This window comes from Danio rerio, chromosome 13 (genome assembly GCF_052040795.2).
Source record: "Danio rerio strain M-AB ecotype USA chromosome 13, GRCz13ab, whole genome shotgun sequence".
NCBI classification, from domain to species: Eukaryota; Metazoa; Chordata; class Actinopteri; order Cypriniformes; family Danionidae; genus Danio; species Danio rerio.
The window spans coordinates 65,001-77,500 of NC_141033.1; the positions used below are offsets into that span (position 1 = coordinate 65,001).

Sequence of the window (12,500 nt, forward strand, 5' to 3'; positions counted from 1 at the left end):
GAGAAACTCTCTCAATGTTCACTCATTATTTCTGAAAACAGCACTGCATTATTCTGCTGGTCTAGAAATGCTTCTTGGTTAGGAGTTTTCAGATATTTGGGCTGGACCAGGACACAAGCTGAGAGCAGCATTACCTGCAGTGTGTCAGCTCTGAGATTATTAGTGTACGTCAGCAGTACGAGCAGTGTAAAACACAGCGCACACACCTGCACAAACACCAGCACAGAGTGAAGGAGAAGCGTACCTGACGGAAGAGTCTGGAAGACGGAGACGGAAACTTCAGGCTCTCCTGAAAAACAACAACAGTAGAGTGTTTACCACAGATCCTCCATCAGCAGACAGACCGTACACACCTCATCTGAGCACTATAACACCTAATCAATAAAGAGCATCAGCTGTCTGTGTGTGTGTGTGTGTGTGTAGGTCAGATCAGAGTGTTCAGGAATGATGACTGACACCAGCGTTGGGCCAGAACTCAACCACACACTTGCAGCATCGCTGTAATCGCCACTGATCAAACACAGTCTGACATGAGCGGTCTGACCATGATGAGCACTGTCCGTCACTGCGACTGATCGTCAGTGTTCGTGCACATTAGTCGTCTGCTCTGTCCACACTTTGTGCATTTTGTTAACTAGATAACTGCTACACCAGAGGTTGCGTTAACCGAATATTTAATATTTTGATTATGCACAGGAAAGCACCCAGTTCAGGTCGACGCAGACAAGGCGGAAGATATGAGTTAAGGCAAATACACCTAGTTATATTTTTATTTTTCAAGTTATGTTCTTATCTTAGCCGGAATTATATTTTGTAATATGTTTTGTTGTTTATATCTGCCTGTGTTCAGGCACAAATGGTCGAGTTTTAATTTGAAAAAAATAAAACATGAAATAAATTAGAGTTAGCGTTTTTGTTCATTTGTCAAATAAATAAATTAATAATTTAGCCTTTAAGCTCATCATGCAAGTTCACGATTAAAATATGAATAGAAAAGCAATTAAAATATGCAAATTAAATGACAGGCAGTAATAGGTTATGACGGAATTTTTACAATCCTCTCCGTCAAAATGGTGGACAATGAGAAAGTCTAACATGACCTCGGTGCTACACCACGCGGAATACTCCAATATCTCGTCCTTTAATTAAACCTTTTGTCACGTTGCTCTTCAGCATAAAGCAACACTAACTTGAAGAGACAGACCCAAAACTGAAGATGTGTCAGGTGTCTTGATTTCTGTTGAACATTACAGCAGATATCTTGAAGAAAGCTGTAGCCTGTGTTTAACAGTAGAAACTCAATAGGTTTGGAACGAGGGTGAGGAAATGATGACAGGATTAATTTTTTTGAGTCAGGGGTGCCCAAACTCGGTCCTGGAGGGGGTCCTGCGTATTCTACTTCCAAGCCCAATTAAACACACCTGAATCAGCTGATCAAGCCCTTTATAGGTATACTACACACTTCCAGCGAGGTGTGTTGAAGGAAGTTCCAGGACCGAGTTTGGGCACTCCTGATCAAAGTGGAAGTGCACACAGGTCTGATATCAGTGCGCAGTGTGGACGTCAGGGTTAGTGTCTCCCCCTGGTGCCCAGTGAGGGAAAACAGCATCCACCTGAAATAACCTGATAACCGCATCAGGCAGACATACAGGGGATATTCACCTTGTACCAAAAACACCACACATTCTAGACCATATACTGCACAATTACAACAACACAGCAAGACTGAGCTCATTGCTGGAGGAGTGTGTCTGTCTACACACACACACACACACACACACACACCTGACTACAGACCACAGTAGCAGAAACACACATTATTAATTAGGGACAGCTGAGCTCAGTGCTGTAAACTCACACACGCAGAATCAACAACATATCTATCAGCATCACGTGTGTGTGTGTGTGTGTGTGTGTGTGTGTGTGTGTGTGTGTGTGTGTGTGTGTGTGAGTTTAAAATAAAATCAGTGTTCATTACTCCAGTCTGCTGAAACTAAATCTGAACATCTGAACATGTGCTCATGATGGGGAAACCAGAGCAAGTCTGATGATCAGGAGAGAGAAGAACTGACAGAAAACACCACAACACCAGCAGAACCCAGCAGAACCCTGCAGAACCAATTCAGCAGTCAGAATAACTGTGCAGACTGACTGATGGAAAACAGCATCTGAAGGGTCACTGTCCACACACACACACACACACACACACACACACACAAACACACACAAACACACACACCAGCAGATAATACATGTTTATCGCTCTGTGCGCGTGTGTGCGCGCGTGCACGCTCTACACCTCTTTATAATAGCGTGTAGTCCTGACGTCCGTCACACACCGTGAGAATATGATATAGGAATATGATATAGATAAATATATATGTGAAATATTTCCTGTAGATGCGGAATCTGCTCTCTGACAGCAGAACAGCGGATGACGCGCGTCTTTGTCCGCCGCAGCGCGAGGGCCGCAGGATCCACCGTTCACACACAATAACACACACACACACACACACAGAGAGAGATCCAATATCAGCAGAAACATACACACTCCCCACCCCACACAAAGGCTCCGTGTGTCGGCGGTTACTCACCGGCCGGCGGCAGCTCTGAGTGCGGCTCTCCGCAGGGCTCGGGCGGGCGGGCGTTGCACGGAGCCAGGCTGCGGTCAGGAGGAGGAGCCGCCGCTGCTGGATGATGAGGAGGAGGAGGAGGAGGACCGCTAACTGGAGGAACGCTGGTCTCTTCGGTTACATCTTCACTAATCTGTGTTAAACTAGTCTCTTCACTTGTCTGTTCAGCACTAGTTATCTCAGTTATCGGTTCAGGACTAACGCTGGTTACTCCGGCTGTCTGCGTTAAACTAGTCTCTTCACTTATCTGTGGATCAGGCTTTAGCTCACTTACCTGTTCAGGACTAGTTACCTCAGTTATCTGTGTTAAACTAGTTTCTTCAGTTACTTGTGTTGAACTAGTTACCTCAGTTATCTGTGGATCAACCCTTACCTCAGTTACCTGTTCAGGACTAGTTGCTTCAGTTGGTAATGTTAAACTAGTGTCTTCGGTTATCTGTGTTACCTCAGTTATATGTGGATCAGCCTTTACCTCAGTAACATGTTCAGGACTAGTACTAGTTACCTCAGTAACCTGTTCAGGACTAGTTACCACAGTTGTTTGTGTTAAACTTATATCAGTCTGTTCGGTTATCTGTGGATCAGCTTCAGTTATTTGTTCAGCACTAACGTTAGTTAACGTTACCTCAGCTGTCTGCTGAGCTGTATTTACCTCAGTTGTCGGTGTTAAACTAGTCTGTTCAGCACTAGTTACCTCAGTTATCTGTTCAGCACTAGTTACCTCAGCTGTCTGTGGAGCTGTATTTACCTCAGTTATCTGCTGAGTGCTAGTCACTTCAGTAACCTGCTCATCTCTAGTTTCCTCCGCGTCCAGCAGCGGCTCGTCGGCGCGTGTTTTACCGGCTGCGGAGGCTTCATTCCCAGACTCCTCATGCGGCGCGGAGCCCAGTGCGGCGGAGGAGGCTCGTTCTGTGTCCTCCATCGGGAGTTTGTGCGGGTCTGCGGCTGTGGAGGAGGGAGAACCGGCTGCAAGAGCGGCCACTGCGGGAGAACTCAGAACAGCCTCGGGCAGCAAAAAACTTTACTCGCTCCAGCAAAGTGACTAAGCGGAATAATGATGAAACACGCGCGAGAGGTTTGACCAATCAGTGAGCAGCACGGATGATTGATGCTGCCAGTGTCCAATAGAGAGAAGGAGATCAGAAGCCACGCCTCTCTCTCTCTTAGTTCAGTCTACACTCGCTCTATCGCTGCAGATCAGCCCGTGTGTGTGCTCAGAGTGACTCTGCTTTGGGGATGTTGGTGTGTTTTTGCTCCATTGTCTTCCGTTATAATCACATTTATTGATTGTAAAGCCCTGACAGCAGATAATCCTGCACTCCTGACTGCTGCTGGTTCCCCTGCTGGGAAGAGGGACACACATTTGTGTTTATATTAACCCTTACCCTAAGTGTGCTCTGAGAACTCTCTCTCTCACACACACACACACACACACACACACACACACACACACACACACACACACGTATGAGATCCAAATGTTTATGTTCATATATTAATTAATCACCTGTTTGTAAATGGTTTGTCTCTAAAAGTGAGAGGGCTGTATCCCCGCTGCACCCCTGGACAACACTATATATAAACTCCAACAGATTCCAGCAGTCCTGCATATATATATACATGTGGTGCTGGTCATGTTACAGGTGTGTGTGTGTGTGTGTGTGTGTGTGTGTGTGTGTGTGTGTGTGTGTGTGTGTGTGTGTGTGTACAGTATGTTCTGTGTTTACTGTACGCGGCTCTCTGGAATAACAGATTCTGATTGGTCAATCACAGTATTCCATTGCATGCTCATATTCCCACAACACACCTGCTGTGTAAAACATATGCTGAATAAGTTGGCGGTTCATTTTACTGTGGTGACCCCTGAATAATAAAGGCACTAAGCTGAAAAAAATGAATGAATAATAATGATGATGATGGGGTGATAGTGTGTTCTACAGTGTTGTTTTTCTTTCTGCTTATTGTAAGCTAGTGTGTGTGTGTGTGTGTGTGTGTGTGTGTGTGTGTGTGTGTGTGTGTGTGTGTGTACAGTAGCTGTGAAACTCCTTCAGACTTCCAGAAGAGCTGCTGAGGAACTCTGAGGAACATCTGCAGCACTCATCACAGCTACAGGGAGACTCCAGTTACTGAGCACTGCTGCACACACACACACACACACACACACACACACACACACACACACACACACACACACACTGGAGCTGTGAGCATCAGCAGCACATCTGAATCCTAAATAAAACACACGGTCATCAGCAGGACACTCGATCGCGCGTGTGTGTGTGTGTGTGTGTGTGTGTGTGATGACAGGAAGTGTGCAGTACTGTTTCTTAAGTGTGTAAGGTGATCTGTCAGCATACACAGCAGCTCTTATTCACAGCCAGGAGACTCTTGCTCAGTGAACACTGTCAAAACACTCATGATCTGCAGTTCAAGCGTGTAATGAGGAGCGCACACACACACACACACATGATCGAGTGTCCTGCTGATGACCGTGTGTTTTATTTAGGATTTAGATGTGCTGCTGATGCTCACAGCTCCAGTGTGTGTGTGTGTGTGTGTGAAACCGGCGGCAGATGGCGCTGCTCCACAACAACCTTCATACCGGAAGTACAGTGGCGTGAAGAGCCGACGTGTGGAGAAAAAAGTGACAGATTTGCACCTATCTGAGGATCTATTTAATCTCAAGTGTTTGGTAACTGATTTATTTAATGTCTTTTACGTTCGACTTTAATACTGGTGGTTATTAATAACTATTTTATTCGATTGTAAAAGTTTGATAACTGAAGCCGCCGGTGTTCCTTTGCTCATCGCTAGAGACTCCTGACCAATCGCTGTGGTTCGTTGAAGGCATGGACCAATCAGAGCTCGTTGAGGCGGTGAGTGAAGCTGGTGGAGCCGCGGTGGCCCCTGTCGACCTGAGGAAAGAGTTGGAGGAGTTTCTAAAACGGCTGAACATCGAGACGACCTGCATCGAACACCCAGAGGTCAGAAAACCCCCGAGAGAACACACAGCAGTCCTCAAACACAGCGCTCACTGCGGCAGAAGCACCTCACCGACCACACACTGCTTATACTAGTCTATCCGGTCATCTGCATTACACTAATCAGTGTATTAAACTGTGTCTGTGTGTTAATGAGTGCTCCAGCACACTGCAGGATCAGTGGACTCTGATGAATGCTGTAGTGTACCTCAGCCTTTACTACAGTAATCTGTGGTGTATTGCACTACAGTAAACGCTACAGCTGCAGAACACAGCAGTACTGGCCCGTCTGACTACATTAGTGCAGCTGTTATGTTACCATAGCAACTGTAGCATCACCACAACAGATCAATCACTGTAGGTGTGTGTGTGCACGTTCATGTTTCTCTCTCTCTCTCTGTGTGTGTGTGTGCTGCAGGTGTTTACAGTGGAGGAGATGATGCCCCATGTGTCTCACCTGAGCGGTGTTGTCACTAAAAACCTGTTCCTGAAGGATAAGAAGCGGCGTGTGTTCCTGGTGTGTGTGCGTCACGACCGGCCCCTGGCCCTGGGTGAGCTGTCCCGCCGGCTGGGGGCCCCGAACCTGCGCCTGGCGGAGGAGCGTCTGCTGCTGGAGAAGCTGAGGGTCCGGCAGGGCTGCGTGACCCCGCTGGCACTGTTCCTGGACACCGAGCGCAGCGTGACGGCGGTGCTGGACCGAGAGCTGACCCACGGCGGACACACACACATACACTGCCACCCCATGACCAACAGCGCCACCATGGGGATCACACCCGCCGACCTGCTGCGCTTCCTGGAGGAGACCCAGCACACACCCGTCATCCTGAGCTTCGACTGAGTGTGTGTGTGTGTGTGTGTGTGTGAGTGTGTGTGTGTGTGTGTGTGTGTGTGTGTGTGTGAAATAAAGCATCCGCAGTCAGACTGAACACATCACATTAATTTATGAAAAGAGGAATGATGCAGCTGGAGACGCTCACACTGGACTAACACAGCGCTCTTCACCATGATTTGGCACACACACACACACACACACACACACACACACACACACACACACACACACACACACACACACACACACACACACACACACACACACACACACGGCCTGTATTTTTTGGTCTTTCAGGGTTTTGGTGACGCATCTGCAGTGCCATGAGTCTCTCTCTCACACACACACACACACACACACACACAGGTTGTGCTCGTGTCAGTGGTGTTCTGCTCCATCCAGAGGAATAATCCTTGATTCAAGGAAAGACGAGACGCTGCTGCGGTCAGAGGAGGAGTGGAGGACGGGACCCGCTGATGGAGAGACAGGAGACACAACAGGAGATTAGAGCTCAACACACACACACACACACACACACACACACTCAAACAATCTCAAACACATTCACAAATGGAGAGGTATGATTGTGTGTGTGTGTGTGTGTGTTTCCTCAGTAAACTTCAGCATTGTGCCTTGTTCAAACACTTACAGGAGTTGTGTGTGTGCGCTGTCCATCCTCAGAACTCACAAAAATAAAACAACCAATCAGCTGATGAGTGGGTGTGGTCAATGTTTGACTGGGTGTGGTCAGCTGATGAGTGGGTGTGGTCAGTTGAGCTCATTTAATCACCATGTATGACAAGCACTCACACACACACACCCTGCCCACTGGAGTGTAAGCATGTGTGTGTCGTCGCTGTTTCTTCTGTAATGTGGTGTAAATCAGCAGCAGGTGTTCTACAGTGATGACCGATACTCCTCATCATGGGTACTGCTTCAATCTCAGTGGGGGTTTCCTGTTCCTCTAGCCTGGTCACGGTTACCCGTCTGCTCTAGGCTCATTACAGGCCCTGTAGATTGTGAAGTCTGGCCATGATCTGATCTAAACACTAATATAAGAACACTACACAGTAACTACACTGAGGTACGATTACACACACACACACACACACACACACCTGCGCTGGGGTTCTCCACCGTACTGGCGTATACGTGACCAGTACTTCATCTGACTGATCTCCAGCACACGGCGAGGGCAGAGCTCATCGAGGGGTCTGGAGCTGTGAGGGACGGGATCTACACCTCCAGTCACACTCATTATTCATTATTTACTCTTACATTACTCCATCACGAGTATTTGATCTCGTGCACCATAAACGTTCAATATTTGCTTCTGAAGCCTTGATTGATGATGACAGAGGTCAGACGGCTCCTGTAGTTCTTCTCCAGGTATCTGGCCCACTCCTCCTCAGATCTCCTCTAGATCTGTCAGGTTTCAGCTTCCTCTAAAGGTTTTTCCTCTAATGCTCTGACTGAGGGAGGGAGGCTTTCGCTGATTCTGGACCATTCTAAGCTTCACTGATACCCCAGGAGGAGAGGTCTTCCATGGGGCCCAGTCTGAGGGACACTGGCGCTCATCATCAGCCTCCTCCATTCTCTGACAGCGGCTCCAACAGCTGATCTCTCTTCACCAAGCTGCTGGGCAATTCCCCGAGCCCGTTCCAGCTTCGTGAAGCTCTGCAGTTTTCTCCTGTGCTTCCTGACAGCTCTTTGGTTTTGCCCATGTTGCTACTGAGACCTTTACTAATGGTGAGGTGCACGCACGCACACACACACACACACACACACACACACACACACACACACACACACACACACACACACACACACACACACACACACACACACACACACACACGCGCGGGCGTCTAGATGAGCTCAGACAGGAGCTGCTGATCATGAGCAGAGTAAAGCTGGAATAATTACAGCCTAAACAACAGGTCATTCATAAACAAACTGAATAAATCATACAGGGTGATTTCTGGAGTTACAGTGGAAATGCAGCTCTGCTGAACACTCCAGACCCTCCATGAGCTCTGAGTACATCCTGAAAAACCACAGCAGAGAAACACTCGCTGACCCAGCTGTGGTCACCTCTCACCTTTGAGGAGCTGCATCTCAAATCTAGCGTAATAAAGCGCAAACTGGGGCTATCAGTCATTCAGGGTGGGGCTATCATCAGTCAATCAGGGCGGGGCTATCAGTCAATCAGGGCGTGGCTATCAGTCATTCAGGGCGGGGCTATCATCAGTCAATCAGGGCGGGGCTATCAGTCATTCAGGGCGTGGCTATCAGTCATTCAGGGCGGGGCTATCAGTCAATCAGGGCGTGGCTATCAGTCATTCAGGGCGGGGCTATCAGTCATTCAGGGTGGGGCTATCAGTCATTCAGGGCTATCAGTCAATCAAGGCGTGGCTATCAGTCATTCAGGGTGGGGCTATCAGTCAATCAGGGCAGGGCTATCAGTCATTCAGGGCGGGGCTATCAGTCATTTGGGGCGGGGTTCAGTCTTTTAGGGCGTGTGTGCTGCAGCAGAGGGAGCTGACGGTGATTCTGCTGGACAGGAAAATCCTCCACAACTGAGTGTAAAGTGCCAATAAAACCCTCCTCCCATCCACAATCATCCAATCAGATCCCGGAGGCTGAGATCATGCTCCGCCCTACACTTCATCATCTGCCTCCAGGAAACTCCAGTCTCCAGCAGGGTTGAGCTCCTGTGGCGGCGGCGCTCTACATCCAGCACTGAGCACACGTTAAATCAAACACACAGAGCTGGCGGAGTACAGGGAAGCCGTTTATTACAAATCATTAAAGATAGAGAAGAAGAAGAAGAAGAGGAGGAGGAGGAGGTGATTGTGTGTGTGGACGGCTTGTGTTGAGTAAACCATTTAATGCACCAGTCGGTTCATCACCAGACTACAATAATGCACTGCTCTCATGTAAACAAACACACACACACACGCACGCACGCACACACGCACACACACATGATTGAAGACACAAACATGCAGGAGAACAGAAACACACCAACACCGCTCGTGTCTTAATAAATAATCCTGGATGTTGATGCACAGCAATGTATTTTGCATTTTGAAAGGCCGGATTGTCTCATTGGCTGATCCTGATTGGTGGGTTTTGTGAACAGCATCATGGGTAATGTAGTGTTTTCTACATGAACTCCACTACTGAACAGAGGTTTTAAAATAAGTGAAGTGAAAATGAACAGATGACACACACGTACATGCACGCACGCAAGCGCACAAACACACACACACACACACACACACACACACACTTTCAGTAATGCAAATGCTCCATAATCAGATGCTCCTCAGTCCAGGGCAGCTGTGAGTCTGCTGTAGTGCTGAGCGACTGAACAGACTCGTGTCAGAGAGACGGCGCAGGCGCATGCTGAACGCTGTATTCATGATGTGTCCATGTTAAGCTGGAGATTGAGTCTGTACGTGTTTGTGACGGTGGTGATGATGTGACTGCTGGTTATTCCAGCAACACCAGCGAGGGTCACTCCAGTTTAGGGTTCCAGTTTGATGAGCAGGTAAAAGACTGGAGCTCAGTTCTGTAATCTAATGTTTACAGTGTAAGTGTGGTATTGGCTAATCTCTGTCCAGCATTAGTCAGATCTCCTCCAGATTGTCCACCGCTGCTGCTCATCCAAGCCGTCTGTGGATTTGATCAGATCAGACACAGCGGTGAACTGAGCTCTGTCTGCTGCAGATCTGGTGCGCTCCTAACACCGTAAGCCCCGGTCAGATCACTCGATGTGTGTTGTCGGTTTTGAAAGTCCGCATGTCAGATTATGCTAATCAAATCCCTTTTACTGTCGCAGCAGCAGCAGCAGCAGCAGCACGTGTGCTATGACGAGGGAAAAGCTTAGAGCTACTGTGCTCACTGTCTTCAATAAATCTCGCCTTATTGTGGGTAACAGATGTGCCAGACTACACGTTTCCTCAGCATCAGTCATCCTGTGATGAGCGTTATTCCCCAAAGCACACACGAGTGCTGCTATAATAACCATATTTCTCATCTCAATTTACTGTTTTCATCTTATTTCAATCTGATAAACACTGAAGCTTCAGACCGCTGATCACTACACTGAGCTCTTTCATTTCCACATGGATCAGACTCAAGACTCCTGTAAGATGAAGATATTTACTGTGAAATCTAAATCTGCGTTTAGCTGCAGGGTTACTTATTAAACAGCCCTGGGCTGAACTCATGGCGAGCGAGATGGAGAAAGTGAAAGCACATCAGCACTGAGGGAAGATCAGATGCTAAAATAATGACATTAACACATCAGCACAAATGACAGAGATGAGGTGATGAATCACAGTGGAGCTTCATTAAATCCTTATTTCCCTCAGAGCTGAACAGATCCTGCACCCGTATAGAGGAGCAGTGGAGGCGCATCAGTGCTGTGTTCATCGTGTGGAGCTGGTCAGTTTTGCTGTAATATTATCTTGATTGTAAGGCATGTGTTGATGCTCACTTTACACAAGAATAAAGAATAACATGAGCTGAAGCGCTCTGCCTAAACCCGCGGCGCGCTGAGATTGTGTTCAATAAGATAATAATAATGTAGCCTGAATCAGACGAGAGTGTCGTATCGAGAGTGTCGGAGCGCCGATATTAAACTGTTTCCACTGATAATGTCTCGCCTGAATCAGCAGGAGACGCTTCAGCAGAGGCCACAGCCCTGAACATTCCCAGACCACCTCAGAGGAACACTGCTGGAGGATGAGGGAACTCAGACACTCGCTGTGGGATGGAGACGTCTGCATGTGTGTGTGTGTGTGTGTGTGTGTGAGAGATAACACTGCTGAAAACACCCTGATATTCTAGAGAAGCGAGTGAAGCTCTGCAGAACCCATGACTGATGCCCAACTGTCCTTTACGAACCCCCACGACACCCAACACCAACGAAATACTGCCGAAACCCTGTGATGTGAGCGGGGCTTCAGTGTGTGTGTGTGTGTGTGTGTGTGTCGCTCAGCCGTCTGCCTGTTTAATGAAGCGTCTGACATCAGTACTGAGCATCTTTACTCTGTGTGCAGATGTGGAGGAGCTCTCGAGTCTGCTGGAGTCCTGAAGATGCTCAATACTCCAGTCTCCAGTAAATCAGCTCAGGAACCACTGCGTGATTCGATTGTCAGCTCTGCTTAATGCTTCTGTGTGTGTGTGCGTGTGTGTGTGTGTGTGTGTGTGTGTGTGTGTGTATGTGCGTAGAGAAGCACAGATCCAGCTGTTTATTATCCAACATGAGGCTCCTGCTGTGTGTCTGTCGGGTTTGTGGACAACAGACATTACTGAGGAGTGTACAAACGAGGATGATTACACACACACACACACACACACACACACACACACACACACACACACACACACACTCACCGCGTGAGCTCACGACAGACTCTGAGCGCCTCCTCTGCTTTTAGACTTCTTGTTTTCCACATCTGCAGAAGAAGAGCAGTGGAGTTCAGCAGAGGGAGGACACAGAGGACCCTGGAGACACCGACACACACCGGCACGGACACACACACACCAGCACGGATCCATGTGGCAGACACACACCGGCTCAGGACACACTCATTCTGAACAGTGGAGCAGCGGGTCAGCCATGCGCACACACACACACACACGATTAATAAACACAGTTGAGGCGCGGGGTGTGTTACAGGAGCGTGCGGTGTTCACACACACACACACACAGATCATGCGGGAGCGTCACACACAGCCGTACTCGTACCACAGGCCGTCCTCTGCGCTCACACAGGCCTCGGGGTCGGCAGGACGCTCCTCTGAGCTGTCCGCACCGCCGCTAGCTGTACGCGGCGCGCCGCTAATGCTGCTAACCAGAGACGTGTTGAGCGACAGGATGGCCTGGTTTCTAGCGCCGCCCGTCACCGCTGGCTCACTAAAGATGGAGTCCAGAAAGATGGAGTCTACGGTGAAGGAGGGACCTAGAAACGCCCGCAGGCCGCTGTGCCGGGGCTCCTGGACGCCGCAGGGCATGCTGGCGGAGTGGTGCAGGGCGTC

At 48.6% G+C, this 12,500-nt stretch overlaps 3 protein-coding genes across 18 annotated transcripts in view; 1 reads left to right on the top strand and 2 right to left on the bottom strand.

Annotated features, from left to right (window-relative positions):
* Positions 1-3,839, bottom strand: part of rtn4b (reticulon 4b) — a 9,846-nt gene extending 6,007 nt beyond the window's left edge. The window contains exons 1-2 of one of the 2 annotated variants that reach the window (XM_087278499.1): positions 2,595-3,660; positions 245-289 (exon numbers count right to left, since the gene is read on the bottom strand). In XM_087278499.1, the coding sequence (XP_087134625.1) occupies positions 245-289; positions 2,595-3,555 (1,006 nt within the window). In that variant the 5' untranslated portion in view covers positions 3,556-3,660. 2 annotated transcript variants of the gene reach the window in all.
* A 1,397-nt stretch (positions 3,840-5,236) lies between these two features.
* Positions 5,237-12,500, top strand: part of prorsd1 (prolyl-tRNA synthetase domain containing 1) — a gene marked incomplete at its 3' end in the record, with an annotated part of 78,620 nt that continues 71,356 nt past the window's right edge. The window contains 5 exon segments of the mRNA NM_200642.2: positions 5,237-5,325; positions 5,448-5,617; positions 6,033-6,452; positions 6,487-6,626; positions 6,667-6,783. Of these exon segments, the coding sequence (NP_956936.2) occupies positions 5,483-5,617; positions 6,033-6,452 (555 nt within the window). The 5' untranslated portion in view covers positions 5,237-5,325; positions 5,448-5,482.
* The window catches only part of ccdc88ab (coiled-coil and HOOK domain protein 88ab), a 32,563-nt gene continuing 26,599 nt past the window's right edge, over positions 6,537-12,500 (bottom strand). For 6 of the 15 annotated variants that reach the window (XM_087278665.1, XM_087278662.1, XM_087278659.1 and 3 more), the window contains 2 exons: positions 11,856-11,917; positions 6,537-6,919 (listed from right to left, as the gene is read on the bottom strand). In XM_087278665.1, the coding sequence (XP_087134791.1) occupies positions 11,865-11,917 (53 nt within the window). In that variant the 3' untranslated portion in view covers positions 6,537-6,919; positions 11,856-11,864. The other 9 variants (XM_087278663.1, XM_087278658.1, XM_087278656.1 and 6 more) reach the window with 7 other exon arrangements.